General features: G+C 40.7%; 1 protein-coding gene across 3 annotated transcripts in view; it reads left to right on the top strand.

The window, feature by feature from the left end:
• The window catches only part of STARD3NL (STARD3 N-terminal like), a 61,528-nt gene that overhangs the window by 32,697 nt on the left and 9,173 nt on the right, over window positions 1-19,658 (top strand). For all 3 annotated transcript variants that reach the window (XM_086396795.1, XM_086396793.1, XM_086396794.1), the window contains exons 2-6: window positions 4,514-4,796; window positions 12,742-12,819; window positions 15,430-15,507; window positions 17,419-17,472; window positions 17,577-17,694. In XM_086396795.1, coding sequence (XP_086252921.1) covers window positions 4,572-4,796; window positions 12,742-12,819; window positions 15,430-15,507; window positions 17,419-17,472; window positions 17,577-17,694 — 553 coding nt within the window. In that variant the 5' untranslated portion in view covers window positions 4,514-4,571. The remainder of the gene's footprint in view (window positions 1-4,513; window positions 4,797-12,741; window positions 12,820-15,429; window positions 15,508-17,418; window positions 17,473-17,576; window positions 17,695-19,658) is intronic.

Here is a 19,658-nt window from a genome sequence, read left to right as displayed (position 1 = left end):
TGGTAAGGGAATGCAGGCCTGGCCATTCTGTGTCTTTTAACTTTTCCAGAGAAGCTAGACATCTGGAATTTTACTTGAAAGATCATTATTTAAAATGTTAGCAATTAGTTCAAAATCTTTAGAAATCCTGTACAAGACCAAGCAAAACATGTCTGTAAGCCAAATCTGCTCCCCAGGCCTCTGGATAAGTTGATGACTAAGGTCTTGCTGAGTTAAGTGTTTTTAGTGTCTGTTATCCTCACATTCTCTCTCAGAGTAGAACATACATTGTCTTGCTGTGACCGGAAGTAATACAGAGAAGAAGGCTGGGACCCTGGGTTGAGAGACTTGATTTGACTGCCACCACTAGGTGCCCAGAGGCCCTTTCCTTTTCTCCCAGGAGACTGTGGGACTTGTGCAAAATGCTTGCTGTGGTGGCTACTGCCCCAGAGCAGCTGCTGTTTACCATCTGGGTAATATATCAATTCTGTGTCGAAGCAGATGGAGCTGAAGTTTTGGCCAACCAGTTTTACAGCCATCCTGGGGACATTTGAAAGATACAGCTGCTCGAAGATGTAAGCTCTTCTTTCTAGAAGCAAAAGGATCTCAGATTTTTGTTTTTCTCCAAGTGTGAAGGGTATTATCGTTTAGGAAGCTACCAGTATAGATGGGACAGCGTTTTTCTCCAGCTCTAGTAATGTGGGATTAAGGGAATAGAATAAGGCAGAGAGCCATGTATTGGGCTAAAAGTACTGCTGAAGTGGCCCTAAGGTAAGCCAGCATGAGACAAGACCACCTGTGCCTGAGCTATGCTATGTCACAAGGGCCACCTATGGAAAAATAAAGAGGAGAAGAAATTATAAGTTTTTCCTCATTGAAGAATCAGAGCATACATTGGAAAAATTAATATTCATCAATTAGCCTACTTTTTGCTGTTATAACACAGTAACTCTGAATTTCAGCTATCTCCCCTTTGAGAAGGTGATGGAAGCAACAGTCCCCCTTTTTAGAAAATTACAAATAATAAAGGAAGTATTTTAGGCTTTGTGAACCATATAATCTCGGTTGTGGCTATTCCCTTCCCCTTTCTTCATGGAAAGTATCCATAGCAATCGATACCAACCACAGGAATGGGTGTGGTGGTATTCTAATAAAACTTCTGCATTCAGAAACAAATAGCCTGCCACATTTGACCTACAGGCTGCAGTTTGTTGACTCCTAGTTTAGAACATTGACATTTGTGATAGATTGGAATATTTGTCAACAAATACTCACTTACCTTCTTCTCCTGTTTGGATGAAGTATATACATCTCAGCTCCATGCCCTTTGGGCTTTAACCAATAGAATATGAGCAAACATGATGTGTACAGAGATTCCACTGTGCTTACATGGTTGAGCTTGTCTCCTGTGCTCTTGCCATTTGCCATGAAGAGAACATGCCCCAGGTCATCTTGGACCAAGGGGAAAGACAGACAGGACAGTCTAAGACAGACTTAGACCCAACACACAGTTTGAAGCCAAACTCTTCTATGCATCACCTGAAGCAGAGTTGCCAGCTGGGCTCAGACTAGACCAGGTGAACTGAACTAGACCCATGAACCTGGGAATAAATGTAGATTGTTTTAAGCCTCAGAATTTGGGAGTGGTTTGTGAACACAGCTTGACTGTCAAAATAGCCAACACAGAGGAGGAGCCTTACCTATCCAGATAAAACAATTAAGATATGAATCTCTTTTTCAAAAACCAAAACAACAAAAGAGGATTCTCATCTCCTCACACAAATTCCAGAGAAAAATAAGGTGATGTTTTTCTTTATTTTATAACCCTCCACTCAGCTCTTCCTCTCCTGCCCCCTTTCCCGTGCTCCTTCCATCGTTGCAATAAACCCTGCTTTGTAGATTCAGGCCCCCATATGTACAGCTGATCAGTACTTAACACTTCTTTAGAGAGGCAACCCACTCCAGTATTCTTGCCTGGAAAATCCCATGGACGAAGGAGCCTGGTAGGCTGTAGACCATGGGGTCGCTAGGAGTTGGACGCGACTGAGCGACTTCACTTTCACTTTTCACTTTCATGCATTGGAGAAGGAAATGGCAACCCACTCCAGTGTTCTTGCCTGGAGAATCCCAGAGACGGGGGAGCCTGGTGGGCTGCCGTCTATGGGGTCGCACAGAGTCGGACACGACTGAAGTGACTTAGCAGCAGCGGCAGCAGCTTTCCTCAAGCCAACTCCAGAGTGGACTCAGTACAAGAACTGGGTGTTTAATACTTTCTGCATTGTATCTGGGAAAATATCCAAGTTCTTCCTCAAAAATGAGAAGTAGAGGTTTCCAAGAGCCCACTCTGCATTATTGTGTGGGCTAGATGCTAGGCAGGATTTATCCAGTCAATATATGTTTTGATTCTGCTGTACATGTGCTGAGGTGGTCCCTAAGGACACAAGCGTGTGCAAATCAAATTGAAGGGCTTCAAGGAACACTCCAGCTAGTAGGAGAGATGGACAAGTGGTAATTAAGGCAGTGTGGTAAGCATTATTGTAAGTGGCATATCCACAAGCTTAAGGGAGGAGATGTACTTGGCCTTGCCTGGGGATAGGAATGTGGGGAGTATTTCAGGGAAGTCTTCCTGAAGGAATTGACACTTGAACTGAATCTTTCTGAAGGACATGGTTAAGGTGAAGTCCTGCAGTTGTAGAGCGGAAAAGAGGCTTTAGAAGTATCTTCCACTTTACTCATTAAAAGGAAGCTTTCGCTCCCTTTTAAAATTTCAATCTGTCCCAGACAGAGGTCCATCTGATAAGAGTCAAGCTTCTCAGAGCATTCTGTGCCATGGGTAACTTTACTATTAAAGCCATTGCAAATAGCACCTAAGCATTCTAGCTAATTAGCAATTATATAAACACATGTATGAAACATAAGGTAATGATTCTCATTTCCCAAGTCAGGTGTGTACAGCGTTGAATGATGTCAGTTTTTAGTTGGAAATAGCCTCAGGTTTCTAGGCTATTGGTGTTTGCTGTCCTTTTTCATTGATGAGGGGAAAGGAAAATGAGTAAGACTAAGAAAATGATCTAATTACCTTGCAAATGGTTTTCTTCCTAAAAACAGTCCTCTATCTGAATTGTGACTTCTTTAGATTTTCTGTACAGTTTAGTGGATTTGAGCCAATGATATGACAATAAATTATTAAAAAAACAAGTACAGCCCTATTAGCCCTACTAAGACCAAGACCACGCTTGTGCCCTCTAGTAACTTTTTCCTTCCTTTTGCTTGGGAGTAATCACTGACCCAGACTCTAATGACACAGATCAACTTTTGCCTTGAAGGTCTACAGTTAAGTTCCTTTAGATTACCAGAAGTAGGGTTACAGGATCAAGAAATACAAATATTTTTAAGTATCATAGTTCATATAACCAAATTGCTTTCAAAAATGTTTTGTCATTAAATCACTACACTTTATGAAAATGTGGGAAGCACTTCTGTTCCTGAGTGTGGGGAAGGAGAGAAATGAAAAGCCAAGGGTAAAGATAGACTTTAGGGAAGTTCCAGCAATGTTTTGAAGTGGTATTTTGCCCACCTGAAAAATATTCTTCTTTCTCTGGACTTTGCCAGTCACCCCATTGTGGCAGAAAGGAGAGCACGGAAGCCTTGCGCTGGTTAAGCTCTGGACATAAATGACACGCATTACACTGGCCAACAAAAGGCACCAGGTTCAGCAGAACCAGGGGCGTATAATCCTCCCTCAGGGAGAGCTAATGTAGGAAAGGAAACCAGAATAGTTAGCAAAGAAAAATGCCATCCATCATAATACTCTCTGTTTGCTGACTTTGCCCCATCCTTGGGGAGATCAGATCATTCAGATTCCCAATCTTTTATTTATTTTAGAAGCATGTGCTGGCCTTGAGGGGAGGGATCCAGTGTCTCCATTTGGGACAGTGATTGTTGCAGTTATCAGTGAGGTGTTTGCATATGGTAAACTTCTTAGGGTGGACATAGTTCTTTTCTAAGGAGAGGTGCAGAAACGGACTTATTAACAGGTAATGGAAATGCAAAGATACCGTGGTGGAAAGCAGTTCCTCTATAGGAAGTAGCTGATTTACGTGTTTTAGTTACATGCTCTCAGTGAAGCTGTTCGGTAAACGTTTCCTGGTCCACAGGGAATGACACTGACAGAATTGTAGTTTTCTGCCTGGCGCAGCAAGGGAGCTGCCTTGGCTTGTTCACCCAGAGGCATGCTCCAGGTTCCAGGCACACATTTTTGTTGTGATTAACAACCTGTCTTTACCATTTACTGTATTGTATTCTTTATTGACAGTTTTTTTCCATAACAGTTTTTTTTGGAGTAGTATTGATGGATAACATCAAGAATTGCTTCTCATTTCACTTTCTCACTCTATCTTCATCAGGACAGAAATGTCTTCAGTTCAGACACCCTGATGCTCAGACAGATGGACTGTTGCACGGGGATGGGGGTCACATTGCAGTATCAGGTGGGCTCTGATTTAATGTGGTGTCTCTCTTTTGTTCCCCAAAGATCTCTTCCCTCGAGGGATGGTGAAGTTGGAGAGAGGCTCCTTTAACCCTCCTGCAGGATGAACCCCCTGCCAGAAGACATGGAGAATACTCTCATGGGGAGTCAGAGCTCACACGCTTCTGTGCGCGACGTCCACTCCATCAACCCCACGCAGCTCATGGCCAGGATCGAGTCCTATGAAGGAAGGGAGAAGAAGGGCATATCTGATGTCAGGAGGACTTTCTGTTTGTTTGTCACCTTTGACCTCTTATTTGTAACATTACTGTGGATAATAGAGTTAAATGTAAGTGAGTTTTGTTCTTGTTTTCTGTGACATTATATGAATTGTTTCCAGAGACAAAGTTGTTTATTATTTTTCTCATCATTTCTGTCTCACTTTCCTGAATTCCACCTTTCTTTCAAATGAGGCATTCTTGATCTTCTCCAGTTGATTTGAACTTTCCTTGTTTTTTACTGTTATTGTTTAAAACAAACCTGGTTAGTTTAAAATGTATTTTGTTGTTATGAAGTTGAATTCAGGGGTTTTATTTTATAACAGGAGTTAGCAAACTGCAGTCTGAGAACCGAATTCAGGTGGCCTGGTTTTATAAATAAAGTTTTATTACAACATAGCCCTGCCCATCTGTTTACATATTTTCTGTGGCTGACTTTTGTACTGAGTGGTTGAGTTGACTAGTTTTGACAAAGTCCATTTGGCCACAAAGGGAAAATTTTTTATCCCCTGGCCTTTTAAAGAAAAAAACAAGTGCTGGTCCTTGCTTCAAAAAATGAAGCATGCTTCTGGAATATGTTTTAATGTTACATCTACTTTGTAGTTCCTACATTGAAGATTTTTGCATGCACTTATTTTTTATCTTTTTTCGGAGACTATTTATTCATACTTTATCCAAAAGAAATCTTAGAGACATGTGGAGGTTTGTCTGATTTGTCAGCTTTCTGTGGTTATATTGCCAAATAATTGTCTAGACCAGTACTGTCCTCGTTCAGGCGCTCAGTCATGTCTGACTCTTTGTGACCCCGTGAACTGCAGCACACCAGGCTCCCTGTCTTTCACTATCTCCTGGAGTTTGCTCAGACTCATGTGCACTGTCAGTGATGCCATCCAACCATCTCATCCTCTGTCGCTGCCCCCTTCTCCTCTTGCCCTCAATCTAACCAGCATCAGGGTCTTTTCAATTGTCCTGGCGAAATACAATGCAAGCCTTATATGTAATTTTAAGTTCTCTAGTTGCTACGTTTCATAAAAGTAAAAATAAACAGGTGATAGTCACTTTAGTAATATATTTTATTTACCCAATATATCTGTTTTCTTGAAAACCATGCCTTTGACCATTTATATTTCTTATAAGCACATGGGTGAACTCTTTCAGAATGCTTTCCTCTCAGACAAAAGTTGTCCGTTTCCTTTACTTTCAACAATTCATTTATTTCAAAGAAATATTTGCTAAAGCCTGGGTAGCAATAGTTATTAGCTATTGTTTATTATTAAGAGATTACTCTTTGCAGGCATGGTGCTAGGTGCTTTATAAGAAATTTATTAAAATATAGAAAATATGAAAGGATGCTGAGATTCCTGTTGGAAAATTATTTTTAATTTTGCCTCATAAATAGAGTGAGTGTCTTAATCTAAACTGATTAGCATTCTGATTCATACCAAAAATTTCTGTTTTAGATTTTAGACTCTTAATAGTTAGCATCATTGGAGTAATTTAATTTCATCATAAATTCTAATAGAGGAATAAAGCTCTTTTTGAAAGCAGATATATACTTATATTAGAAAATAAAAAGCTTTTTTTTTTTTTTAAAGAAGAGAAGATTGGTTCTAGAATCAAGGTCATATCCAATATGAATCTACTGTTAGGTTTCTGTTCACAGATTTTCCTTCTTTTAATCTAACTCTGTGGGTGTGCCCTATTATTATTTAAAGCCAGAGAAGCCAGTGATATGACAACAGTGATTTCAAGTGTCTCTTTACTATGTGTTGCATCAAATAATATATTTCAATTGATATAATTAAAAGAATAATGTATTTTCAAAACAATCAGCTGTGGAATGAGAGATGAAAAAGAAATACATCTTTTAATAGGAAAGCTTAACAGTTTTAAGGAAGCACACTTAACATTATCATAGTGATAGCACAAAATCAAGGCGTTTGTTGGTTTGCCACTGATATGACCACACAGAGTGCGTTTTAAGTAAGAGAAGCTGTGGTTTGGGGCTGTGCTGGGTCATGGGGTTACACTTCTCACTTCCTTCCTTCCATCTTGCTTTGAGGAAATTAGAATGGAAGTGAGGTAAGTGGGATGCACCCTGTTTCATTCATCATGAGAGACCTGTTTCCATCTGCATGCAGCTTGTTATAAATGAAAAATCACCAGGCCTAGCAATTGAGAAATGTGTTTTTAATCCTCACTTTTCCTCTGACTGTCAGTTTCCTGATTTGTAAAAAGATCACAAAAGAGTATATGATCTCTAAAATAGTATTTCTTGACTTGCTTAGCGAGGCCATTTTTTTTCTCTAAAGGCACATTTAATTTTCTAGTTCTGTTTGTTTAAAATTGTCAGTCCTGACCTGGGTTTTTCATTACACACTGTACCATCCCTTTTCTTTTGTTGTCTGTTTCTATAAACCTCTAATCACTCAGGTCCATTGTTATTTTTACATGCTTATACATTTACTGAATGCCAAGACACAAGATTCTGATTGAGGTGTTGCAGGCTTCACAGAAAGCTACAGATTTAAAGTTTAGCTGAGGAGATAATAACAGATATCTTATATTGCCTCCTGGTGTTAATCTTTAAAAGAGGAAAGAAACAGCATAAAGGGAACTTAGGCCTTCAAAGGAACATGGGGGCCCAGATATTCTAAGCAATCATAGCAATAACCAAATACTTTGCCTTCACATACAATTTCCAAGTTGGCCACTTTCCTCCTGGCTCCAGGGAGCTGACTGGAGCCAACCCAGCCTAGAGCACACAGCCTGGGCGAGCTGGAGCGGCCTAAGAGCACCGTGGTTAATTTTCCTGCTCAGAGACCTTGGGGTGGCTGATTTCTTTGGGTGCAGTTGAAGGGATGGTTCTGGTTCTGTGTCAGACCTTTTGGTACATACCTGAGTAGACTGATTTCTCAAATTAGATCTAGAATTCACCATTGGCTTGGTTTGCCTGAAGATTCTATTTCTCTTTTCCCCTAGACTCTTAGACTGACAGGGACAGGGATCAAAATGGCAGCAGAAGAGAAATCATTTTTCTTTCTCAGATTTTGATACCTGGGTTAAAATTATAGATCAAGAAAGGCCATTATCAATGCTTATTGCCTGTCTTACTGTATTTTCCAACTGATGTATTTGAAAGAGCCAGGATGCTTCTGCTTTGCCTTGGAGCCATCATGACCAGCTCTGTGGCCTCAGGCAAGCCATTTAAATTCTCTGAACCTTGGTTTCTCAGTCAGGTAACTGAGCTGATACCTGTCTTGCCTTCCTTGTGACTTCTTGTGAGGATCAAATAATAAGATATATACCACAGCCCCTTGGCAGTTATGAAGCTCTATCTAACTATAGATTATGTAATTTATTGTTAGCTAAAGTAAATTTTAGGGCTTCCTGGGTTGTACAGTGGTAAAGAATCTGCCTGCCAGTGCAGGAGATGCAAGAGACATGGGTTTGATCCTCAGGTCAGGAAGAGCCTCTGCAGTAGTAAATGACAATCCACTCCAGTACTCTTGCCTGGAAAATTCCATGAACAGAGGAGGCTGTCAGGCCATAGGGTCCATAGGGTTGCAGAGTCAGGACACGACTGAGCCCACACACAGTAAAGGTAAGTTGTACCCAGAAACAGAAATAAACAAATTGCTTATTATTCTCTCATTACTGTTACACTTATGTTTCAGGTGTTTATTATCCTACTGATTCTGATTTTAGTATTTCACTGTCACTATGTTCTGTGGTTAAACTGTGATCACCAATGATAACAGAAATTCACTGGGAGAGTTCAGTGGATTGGAATTATCTGAGGAGTGAGTAGAGGAGATGAACTGAATTGTGTATGGAAGGAATTGTGTGTGGGTAGAAGGAACTGGGGATAGAAGAATGATGTAGGATCAGATGGTGGGACCAGTGGGGAGACAGTTTGGTTAAGGAGGTGAACAGAAGCACTGAGGCAAGAGTGTGCTTGTGTGTGTGTGTGTGTGTGTGTGTATGTTTTGCAGGGGGAACAGGGGCAGACAGAGAAAATACTAGCCTGGCTAGAAATAAGGTTCCCATAGGAAACAAAATTGCCTAGTTAAGTTGGTTCCAGACTATTGAAAATCTTAAAACAGCTACAGAGAAGTGTTGGACTTAACTGCAGTTGTGAGCTGAGATAGATTCTAGAGCAGACTGGAAAACACTGTTTTGAGATCTTCCGGAAGTTAATGACTCATACTCCACATCACATCATGACCTACCTGCTGTTTCTGCTTGGATGTTTAACGTGATGTGCTCCCCAGTGACACACACATCCCTGCTTTCCTTTGCTTTGTTCTGTATCAAGAAATGATACCCAGATGCTCAGGCCAAAGGTTAAGACTCATCCTTGATTGATTTGCTTGGTTTATTTTGTCTTTCTCATGCCTCCTATCCTTAAAAGTAAGGCCTGTCAAATCTGCCTATAAAACACACTCATAACATGACCTCTTTCCATTTCTACCAATACCACCCTTGACCAAGCCACTCATCCAAACTACTGCACCCTGTCTGGGCCTGACCGGTTTACCTGCTTCCATGCTTGTGTGTGTGTGTGTGTGTGTGTGTTAGTGGCTCAGTCATGTCCAACTCTTTGTGACCCCATGGACTGTAGCTCACCAAGCTCCTCTGTCCATAGGATTCTCCAGTCAAGAATACTGGAGTGGATAGCTAGTCCCTTATCCAGGGGATCTTCCCAACCCAGGGATCGAACCTGGGTCTCCTGCTTTGCAAGCAAATTCTTTACCATTTGAGCCACCAGGGAAGTCCTGGATTCCACTCTTGCCCTCCCCAAATCCATTCTCTTGATAGAAGCCAGAGTGACTTTTAAAAGTAGAATAAGTAGAAATATAAATCAGATAACATTTTCTGTTTAAAACTTTTCACTGACCTATCAGAGCACTTAAAATCCAAAGCCCTCAAGAAGCCAACCCCAATTTCCTTTCCCACCCTTTGTTCCTGGCCTACCCACGTCAGCCAGACTTCTATTCACAGAATGGAACAAGCTCTCTTCTGTCTTAGACCCATTCTTCTATATGAATTGGTTCATTTCCTTCATCTTGATGTAGATTTTGTCTTACTATGCTAGTATCAGTCATTTCAACTGATTTAATTCATTTAAGTCAGTCACCAAGGGAAGATTTCCATGACCACCCACCACAAAGGAGTCAACGGTTATTCTGCCACACTGTCCTGCTTCTGTCCTTTGTAGCACTGATTTTCTTTTTTGCCTTTTTTCTGATTTTCTTATGTGTTGTCTGTCTGCACTTGCTAGCGTATTAGTTCCACAAAGACATAGATATTCATTTGTTGGCTGAAGTATTTCCTGTGTGTAGAATAGTCCTTGGCACTCACTAGGTGCTCAGCAAATACTTAATGAATGGATCAAGTTCATAGCAGTGGTTTGCAGATTAGTTTAAATTCCAGGCAGATTGATAGTAAGAACGTTAACTCAGAAGTTTTGGAGGAACTCCTTGGAAGGTTGTGGAAGTAGAAAAGAAACAGCTAACTTGAGAGACATACTAAAGGAAGAAATATGATGATTTGTTGATAAGCTGATTTTATCACCGCACTATCCAAAGATGACTCTTAGGATTTCTAAGGACAGAATCTAAAATAACAGTACCAGTTCTGACAGAACCATGATTGGGAAGGGGTGGAGGGGTGGTCTATGTGAAATTAAAGATGAATCTGTTTGGGACATCTTGTACTAGAGGCCAAGATTTTGAAGTAATTTTGAGTATAAGTTGGGGTTAGAGGTACAGATTTTACTCTATTTAAGTTCTTCTTTTTTGCGCATGCTCAGTTGTGTCTGACTCTTTGTGACCCCATGGACTGTAGCCCACCAGGCTCGGTCCATAGAATATTCCAAGCAAGAATACTGGAGTGGGTTGCCATTTCCTACTCCAAGGGATCTTCCCGACCCACGTCTCTTGTGTCTCCTGCATTGGCAGTTGGATTCTTTACCACTGAGCCACTGGGGAAGCCCTTTCTCTATTGAAAGGCAACATGAAATGACAGTTTATTTTAAAGTTTATGGATACTGAGGAGAACCTCTTTCTACTGGCTTGTTATTGCAGAACTGTATCAGCAGCTTTAATTCCTGTTCTCACAGTCAGGAAGGTTGGTTTCTGTGTGGTAGAGAATGCCTCTTTGCCATAGTCTACTTGGAATAATCATTTTTTAGAGTATTTTGGATATTAAGTTTCCCTGGTCTGGAGAGACAGAGCAGTGAAACTAGATGGTTGGTTGGCTTTCAATTATTTCTCCTTGCTCCCAGGTTTTTAATTCTATTCATTGGTAAAGGCTTATAGTCAGGTCTGTAGTTCTTCTGCACAAATTACACAGAAATCTAAGCCTCCTTAAGGATTTAAGGTACAAAATAGTGTTCGTTGTACCTTCCATTTTTATAACAGGTACAGTTGACAGGGGAGGGGATATATTTTATAATCTATAGCCAGCCCTCCATATCCAGGATTCCCCCACACCCGTGGATTCAATCAACTGTGGACTATGTAGGGCTATAATATTTAAAGTTGAAAAATAGCCACCTGTAAGTGGACCCATACAGTTCAAATCCCTGTTGCTCAAGGGTCAACTGTACTTGAAAAGGTATCTAAGCCAAGAGGATTCTTTGCTTGTGTCAACTTTTAGTCTAATACGACCGATTAGTAAATCGTAGTAAATCCCTGGTAGCTCAGCTGGTAAAGAAATCACCTGCAGTGCAGGAGACCCCTGTTCAATTCCTGGGTTGAGAAGATCTGCTGGAGAAGGGATAGGCTACCCAGTCCAGTATTCTTGGGCTTCACTGTTGGCTCAGATGGTAAAGAATCTACCTGCAATGCAGGAGACCTGGGTTCGATCCTTGGGTTGGGAAGATTCCTTGGAGGAGAGCATGGCAACCCACTCCAGTATTCTTGCCTGGAGAATCCCTATGGACAGAGGAGCCTGGTGGGCTACAGTCTATGGGGTTGCAGAGTCGGACACAACTGAGCAACTTTCACACACACACACACACACTAGTAAATCGTACAAAGGTATTCCTTACTGACTTTTTCCCCTTTTTTCTTTTACCCAGATCTCTGGTTAATTGTCCTCTAATTTGTCCTCAGACAACTGCACTGGTTTGTCAAGACCAACAGTGTCTGTACTACAGATTGGAAACTTGAATTTGCTATTGTACATCATGTTCCCTATTATCAGCTAATTCACGGGTCCTCACAGTTATAGAGGGTCTGCTTAGGCCCTTTCCTAGCTATCAGACATATGTTCCTTTGTGATTTTTTTTTTTTTAAAGAATACTACTTTAAAAAAAGTAGTATTCTTTGTAGTTTGATATGCAGAATTTTAAACTTGATTATTTAAAATTCATCTTGATAGAATTGGGAGAGGACAGAAAATTTATCATAATATGTTTACTTTACATCATCTACTATAACTGTCATATGATTGTAGGTCTAGCTTAGCCTTCATTCTGTTATCTATTCAAGAGTGCAGAATTTTAAGATGCTAGGAGCAAATAGGAGCAACCAGGGATATTTTTTACATTTCTGTTCTGTGTCATGATAACTGTTGTCATGGATGTTTGCTAAGTGATTAAGGGACAGCTTGGCCTTCCAAGACTTAAAATAGTGAAGAGTGATCAGAAAGTGAGGGGAACCCTGGATAAATGTTAATTGTCTTCCATAAAAATACGTTTGTATGATTGAAGACATTCTCTTATAAGAGAAAAAAATCATGTTTAACATTTTATTGTGCCAAAATATAAGCTATAACAAAGCATTGTTCACCATTATCTATTTGTTGAATTCAGAGTTGAAGTGGGAAATGCCCTTCACCATTTTTCTGTTCGAAATATGAGGGTTCTTACATGTTTTAAAATTTCTGGTTGTTGTTCTCTGTCTTCTGAAGAAGATAGAAAAGTGTTTGTAAAACCTTACTTGTATGTTCTCCTGTTTTATATTCGCACATAACACTCTCATTTTCATCTCTTCCTGTCCTTCCCAGGTGAATGGAGGTATTGAGAACACGTTAGAGAAAGAGGTGGTGCAGTATGACTACTACTCTTCTTATTTTGATATATTTGTAAGTATTCTGTTGTATATTCTCTGTTGTATATTTCGGACATGATGAAACTAACCAAAAGGCAAATTTCCTCTCAGTAGACCTTTCTATGCAATTCTTTTTTCCTCTTTTAAACATTATCTTTCCTTTACCTTTATCCCTGGACCATTCAGTGCTCTCTGTGGTCATTTCAAGGAAAGAAAAGATTAATGAAAAATAAGGGAGCACAGAAGAAGAAGCTTTTCAGATTTTCCTTTATTCTTTCAAAAGTAGCTGAGATAGAAGCCATCAGCAGGTGCTAAAAAGGAAAATTTACCTGTTTATATAATAGCACAGTGAAAATTCCATTCCTTTTCTGTCTTGTGGTAGATTTCTGAGAGTATTTTTTAATAATAATTCTGTTTCATTTTTCCATAATAGGAGTTTTTGAGAAAACTGATATATTGACAATCTTGGGCAACATTAGTCAGTTGTAAAATTGTATAGATGCAGTTATCTGTAGATGAGGTGTTCATTTTATTCAAAGGAATATTTGCAGTATCTTTCTAGGATACACTGTGACTTTGAATGGGTTTGATAGATCTCCATGGTATCTTTTTACAGGTGATAGTGTGAATAAGTCAGGTCTCAGCATTGTGTTACACAGTATAGGCAACTAAGATTCATTAAAAATTCCCCCAAATTCACTTTAACTACTTTATTCACTATCCTGAGAAGCTGTGTGCACAATGATTAAGACCCTTACAGTCAGCAAAACCTGGGTTTTATTCACAACACAGTCACTAATTGTATATCTTTGTATATATTAAGTCTAAACTTTAGTTTGCTCCTATGTGAAATGAAATCATCACAGTTCTGAAACATAAATAAAATAATACCCAGAAAACACTTAGCCCAGTGAAAGGTGTCTCAGAATCTCAGAGATTTACCTCCAATCATTGTTGTCATCATCATTAGTTTTGGTTGAGAATATTAATGGTTATATTTTCTAGTGGCTTTTGAACTGCTCTAAAAAGTCTAGCTTTGTTTTGTTTTTCTGAGTTACCCTGCTGAAGTGTGTAGCAGGAAAGAGATGGGATTCTCAGTAAATAGAGATCCAGGTTCCTTGTCATCACCCCCTTGCAATCTGAGTAGATTCCATTTTCATCTGTACAGTATGTTAGTGTTCCAGTAAGATTGTTTTGAAAAAGTGTTTGGCTGCCACAGAGTATTTGGAAAACCACTGATATAATTTAATCTGATTTTCCAGAGGAAGACATTGAGTCTCATGGGTCAGTGTCTTGACCTACCCCACATCACTGAACTTGTGGCAGAGCATGTTAGATCCTAAATCTCTTGATAATTTTTTTCTGTAAAGCTATTGACATTTAATAACAAAATTGACTTCTCTCTTTCCTTTTATTTCCTCTGATGAATTTTTCTTAAGTAGTCTGAGCCAGGAATTCTTAGGAAACCAAGTTAATCCTCTGGCCAGATCTCCAAGGGTTGTTTGAACTCTGCTTAGAGAGTTAATGATATTGGACAATTAGGTGGGACCTATTAGCTCAGCTTGGAAAGACTGTCACGCCTGGCCTTGGAAATGGACGCAGCCTCCAGGAAACCCTGGGATCTGGGAGACTGAGATAAAGGAATAAAGATTTATGCTTTTGCCAAGTCCAGAATGCAGAGATAGGAGTAGGATAAATAAACTAAATGATGAGCATATTACTGGTAAACCCATTTTTAATGAAAGCTGCAAATTAAAACAAATATAGCTGCAAACTTCATTTACATGAAAGGGTCTTGAGTGAGGTCACACAGTCATTGATAGCACTGAAGTTGTCAGCTTCCAGCCCTTCAGCAGTTTTGATTAGTAAGAAACAGTTGGCAGACCCCTACCCTGAGGCATTACTCAAGAGCCACCTACCTGACTTCTTACTACTCAGAATAAGCATATTTTTCAAGTAAAATAGGTACAATTTTATTCTATGTTTATTCCTTAGTAAATGAGAATTACTAAGACAATTGGAATAGTGGCTAGGAGCCTGGTCTTTGAAATCAGGCTACCTGGGTTCGATCCTGGCTTCCTCCTAAGACTGTGTGGCCTTGGACAGTTTCTGTATCCATCATAATAGTTGCTGACTCATGGAATTGCTGGGGTTGGGGATTATGTGGGACAGTGATACACATAAAGCATTTCACAAAAGTCCCTAAACCATGATGAACAATCAGAGGGCAGCTCCTGGGATTGCAGAACTCTAGCAACACCCCAGTAACTCAGAGCTTTCCAGAGTACTTCACTAACAATCCAGTATCAAAAGTGAGTGGAAAGGTGCTTGGAGTCGACTTTCAAAACCTTGTCTCCAACCTTAAAATGATATCAGAATCTATTGGACTCAAATAGAAAGATAAAAGAAACACCTCACTATATATTCTTTTGTTGATAATGGGCAGTTAATTCGAGTCCCTGTCTACACGATATTCCACAAATTCTAGAGCAGAGATCCCAAACTGGTCTATAGACCAGTACCCGTTTATGACAGTTTTCAACTAAATCAGAATAATGAAAACACTTTGGTGGGTTTTTCATAAAACTTAATGTATACCTTTGTCTATATTCCTGAAAGCTTGTCTTTTTTTTTTTTAATATAGCTTTTGGCAGTTTTTCGATTTAAAGTGTTAATACTTGCATATGCAGTGTGCAGACTGCGCCATTGGTGGGCCATAGCGGTGAGTATGCCTGGTGAGTGGTCCCCCCTCCAGCGCTGGTGGCCAAGGCCTGCTCACAAGAGGGCTGAGGTGGGGGCACGTGTGGCTTCCATCTGAGTTGAATCCCCCTGGCTTCTCCTGAATCCCTGTCCTTCACACCTCAGTAGGTTTCGTTCTCCAGGGCTTCTCTCCAGAGGTGATGAGTAACTATCTTTATTGCTATAGAAACTGAGACAAGTGAGGATTTCAGGGGCCTAGCAGTGATTGTGGTCCAAGCACCAGCCCACCCTCTACCTCATTTTGCAAATGAGAAATGAGTTCAGTCCCTCTGTCTCAAAGCAGTTTGGACCATTTCCTCTTGGGTTGAAACTTCTTGGTGATTTTTCACCATTTGGTCTCTGCTGATTTTGATCCTTGCCTTCCTCCCTGTGTTACCCGCCTCCCTCCAGTCTTAAAGGTAAAAGTTCCCTTTTATTGCTGCCTTCAGATTTCTTGAAGGCAGTGGCATCTTTTACTCACCTCCATTTCCTGGCATCCAGCCCAGAGCTTTGGCACAAGCTCTTCTCAATAAATATTCATTGGTTGAAAGAAGAATTATAAGCAATTCTGCCTGAATTATTTTCGCCATTTCCATGGACCTCTGAACAGTCACCTTGTTGAGAGCTCTAAACAAAGCAGGTATATGGGGGAAGCTCCTCAGACTGGAAGACTTGGGCAGGACTAAACTGCGTGGGACCTTGGTCTGTGTGGACCTGGCACGGGCTTGTCCAGCTGGGCATAGAGTTGTGTGCTGTCCTAAGAGGGCATCCACCATGTGCCTTGTCTGCCTGGACCATCTCTTCTGAGCATCCACAGAACCCTGGGCTGCTGTCAAACCATCCATCGAACCCCAAGCTCACATTGCATGGATGGAGGCCATCAGTTTCAGTCAGACTCAGCTCCCTTTCCGGAATGTATGCTGTTGCTGATCCCAAACAGCTGTGATGGTTGTTGCTTGTCCATTTTCTCCAGCCATCCCAATTTGGGACATTCTGTTCAGTTTCCATGATGTGCACTGGTATCTTTCAGAAAATCTGTCTCAATGTTTGTTTCAGAAAGTGGTTGACTATGCACTGAGTTTTAAGAAACCTTCTTTAATCTCTAGCTTGAAATTATCAAAGAGTCACTTCAAGCACATCCATTTTATTGTTGTTGATTCTTGTTTCTAAAAATGTTTACAGAGAGGGGACCAGGCAGCTGGAAGGAGTCAGCTGGTTCCTGAAAAGTACTTAGTGTCAGCCCGTAAAATTAATTAGTATCATAATGTAAGATGCCTCCTCTTCCAATGCTGGTGTATCTGTGTGTGTATGTATTAACGTGTATATGTGCATGCGTGTGTGTGTGTGTATGTTGTGTTTTGCTAACAAAACTGACTCTGCAACTTTGTTAATAGTGACCAAGCATGACACCTGGTATTTCTTGACCTCCATTTTGTCAGTCAAGACTCCTGTTGGCATTCACGTTGGTTAGGTTTCTTATTGCTGCATATATTAGTTAGAGGATGAAGACTCAAGGTCCAGGTCCTGTGGGAATAATCTCTGGCCTTCCTGAGCCCTGGGGGAGCCCTGCCTCGCTTTCACTGGTTCCTTCTATGCAGGTAGCATCTTTACATGTTGTACCCTCCAGTGGACAAAATTGAGTTTCCCAACATACCAGCCTGTGGGTGAAGGGAAACCTCAAGCTGCCATGTAGGGCATCCGTGCCATGTGGAAGCCCTCTTTGCCCCCATCTGGTTTAGGGGACAGAGGAAAAGTGACATGGGAGGAAGCCAGGCGTGCCAGGGCCTTTTCAAGCGTTACCTGTTTCTGGCTCAGATGGTTCTCCTGCATGACAGCAATGCCTTTACAGTGTCACATATCTAATTTGAATGTTGCTGGATTATGTGTCTTTCAGTTGACAACAGCAGTGACCAGTGCCTTTTTATTAGCAAAAGTGATCCTCTCAAAGGTATGGCTTTCCGCTTTTTTGTGCCGTGACTGTACTGATGTCTTGTTCTCTAGAATGAGCTCATAGTAACTGTTTGTCTCTCCTGGTCACATCTGTTCTTCCAGCTCTTCTCACAAGGGGCTTTTGGCTATGTGCTGCCCATCATTTCCTTCATCCTTGCCTGGATCGAGACATGGTTCCTGGACTTCAAAGTGTTACCACAAGAGGCAGAAGAAGAAAACAGTAAGTTTCTCTCCGAGTTTACCTCCTGAGTTTACCTCCCCCCAGGTAGGGGGGAGGGGCTGCAGAGTTCTGGCTTTTTTTTTTTTAGTTTTTTAATTTTTATTTTATACTGGAGTATAGTTGATTTACAGTGTTTGTTAGTTTCACATGTATAACAAAGTGATTTAGTTGTTCATATACATATATTTATTTCTTTCCAGATTCTTTTCCATACAGGATATTACAGAGTATTGAGTAGAGTTCCCTATGCTATACAGTAGGTCCTTGTTGATGACTTATCTTATATATATTAGTGTATATATGTAATTGGGATTACCTCCTAATTCATCCCTTCCTCTCCCACCTTTCCCTTTTGGTAACCATAAATTTGTTTTCTAAGCCTATGAGTCCATTTCTGTTTTGTTAATGAGTTCATTTGTATCGATTTTTAGATTCCATGTATAAGTAATTATCATATTTATCTTGGTCTAACTTGTTTCACTTAGTATGATGATCCCTGGGTCCAGCCATGTTGCAGCAAATGGCATTATTTCATACTTCTTTTAAGGCTGAGTAATATTTCATTGTATATATGTACCATTCTTCTTTATTCATTCATCTGTCAGTGGACATTTAGGTTGCTTCTATGTCCTGGCTATTGTAAATAGTGCTGCAGTGAACACTGGGGTGCATGTATCTTTTTGAACTGTGGTGTTCTCCAGATATATGCCCAGGAGTGGGATTGCTGGACCACATGGTAGCTTTATTTTTAGTTTTTATATTCCATACTGTTCTCCATCGTGGCTGGGACAATTTACATTCCCACCAAAAGTGTAGGAGGGTTCTGAGATCTGGCTTTGCGTGGAGCTGTGGGTGGAGTCAGGCAGATCTGGGGTCTCCACCCTGCAGGCTGCAGGAGACACTGCGGGAAGAGTTGGATGAAGGGACAGGGACAGGATGTGGCCCCTTGCTCCAGCTGTTAGGGCAGACTTCCCTGGAAGGAAGTGTGAATACTGGTGAAAAAGACATTCCAGCAGCAACAGCAGTAGCCAACGCCTCCTTCTCCTTAGACAGGTTGACCTTTTCTCCTTATTGATAATAGCTAGAGGTCGCAGAGCATTTCATGCCAAGGTAGCAGTCCTACATAGAAGTTCTTGATTCTCCAGAGTCTCCTATCACTGTCCATCCCACAGATGGTGCCTTTGGGCTGCCATGTGAATAACTGAGTGCCTGAAAGGGGACTGTTGATGGGTTGCTGATGGAGATGGAAAGGAGAGGAGGAAGTTAGCCAGCCAGAGAAATGTTCACCCGTCTCAGGCTTTCCATCCTCCTCTGAGTAGAGGGTGAGAGCTGGCAATGTGTGGTCATGAATCCTGTTAAAGTTGTTATCATCTCCTTGTGTGGCTTTGAGCATCACAGCATGTTCACTGGAAATCCAAATGATTGAACTTTAGACGGGAATTCTTCTCTGCGTGATGGCCTTAGTGGAAGCACACACATTCCACCTGTCCCCTCAGACACATATAATCAAAGTTCAAAGCAGAGACTCAGACAGTTGTAAAACTTGCTATTTTTATGTTCTCTCAGTCATCTGGCTGGATTTGCCCCACCTAATAGGCAAAAAAAAAAAAATTTATTGTGTCTTACGGAAAGTTAAACATGATTATAACCTCAAGATATAGTAGAAGGAAAAATAACCTTGTAAGTGGTTTTATTTTTCAAAAGTTCATGTACAAAGATGAAATCGATGAGAAAAGAATTATCATTCAGGAATAGATTTTAAAACACATTAATCAGACTAAGATCCATCTTCTATCCTGTGCCTTCTCTTCTTGTATGAGACTGTATTGTGGAAAGGGGACAAGTAAAGCTAAATGAAGCCACTTGGTAAAAAGAATTCCATGGTAGTTCAGTGGCTGGGACTCTGGGCTTCCACTACAGGGAGTGTGGGTTCAGACCCTGGTTAGGGAACTAAGATCCCTTGT

Source organism: Bos grunniens, chromosome 4, assembly GCF_055505025.1.
Source record: "Bos grunniens cultivar Pamir isolate PY7600 chromosome 4, Bosgru_T2T1.0, whole genome shotgun sequence".
Classification (NCBI taxonomy): Eukaryota; Metazoa; Chordata; class Mammalia; order Artiodactyla; family Bovidae; genus Bos; species Bos grunniens.
The sequence above is the reverse complement of the archived record's forward strand: the minus strand, read 5'-3'. Positions and strand labels throughout refer to the sequence as shown.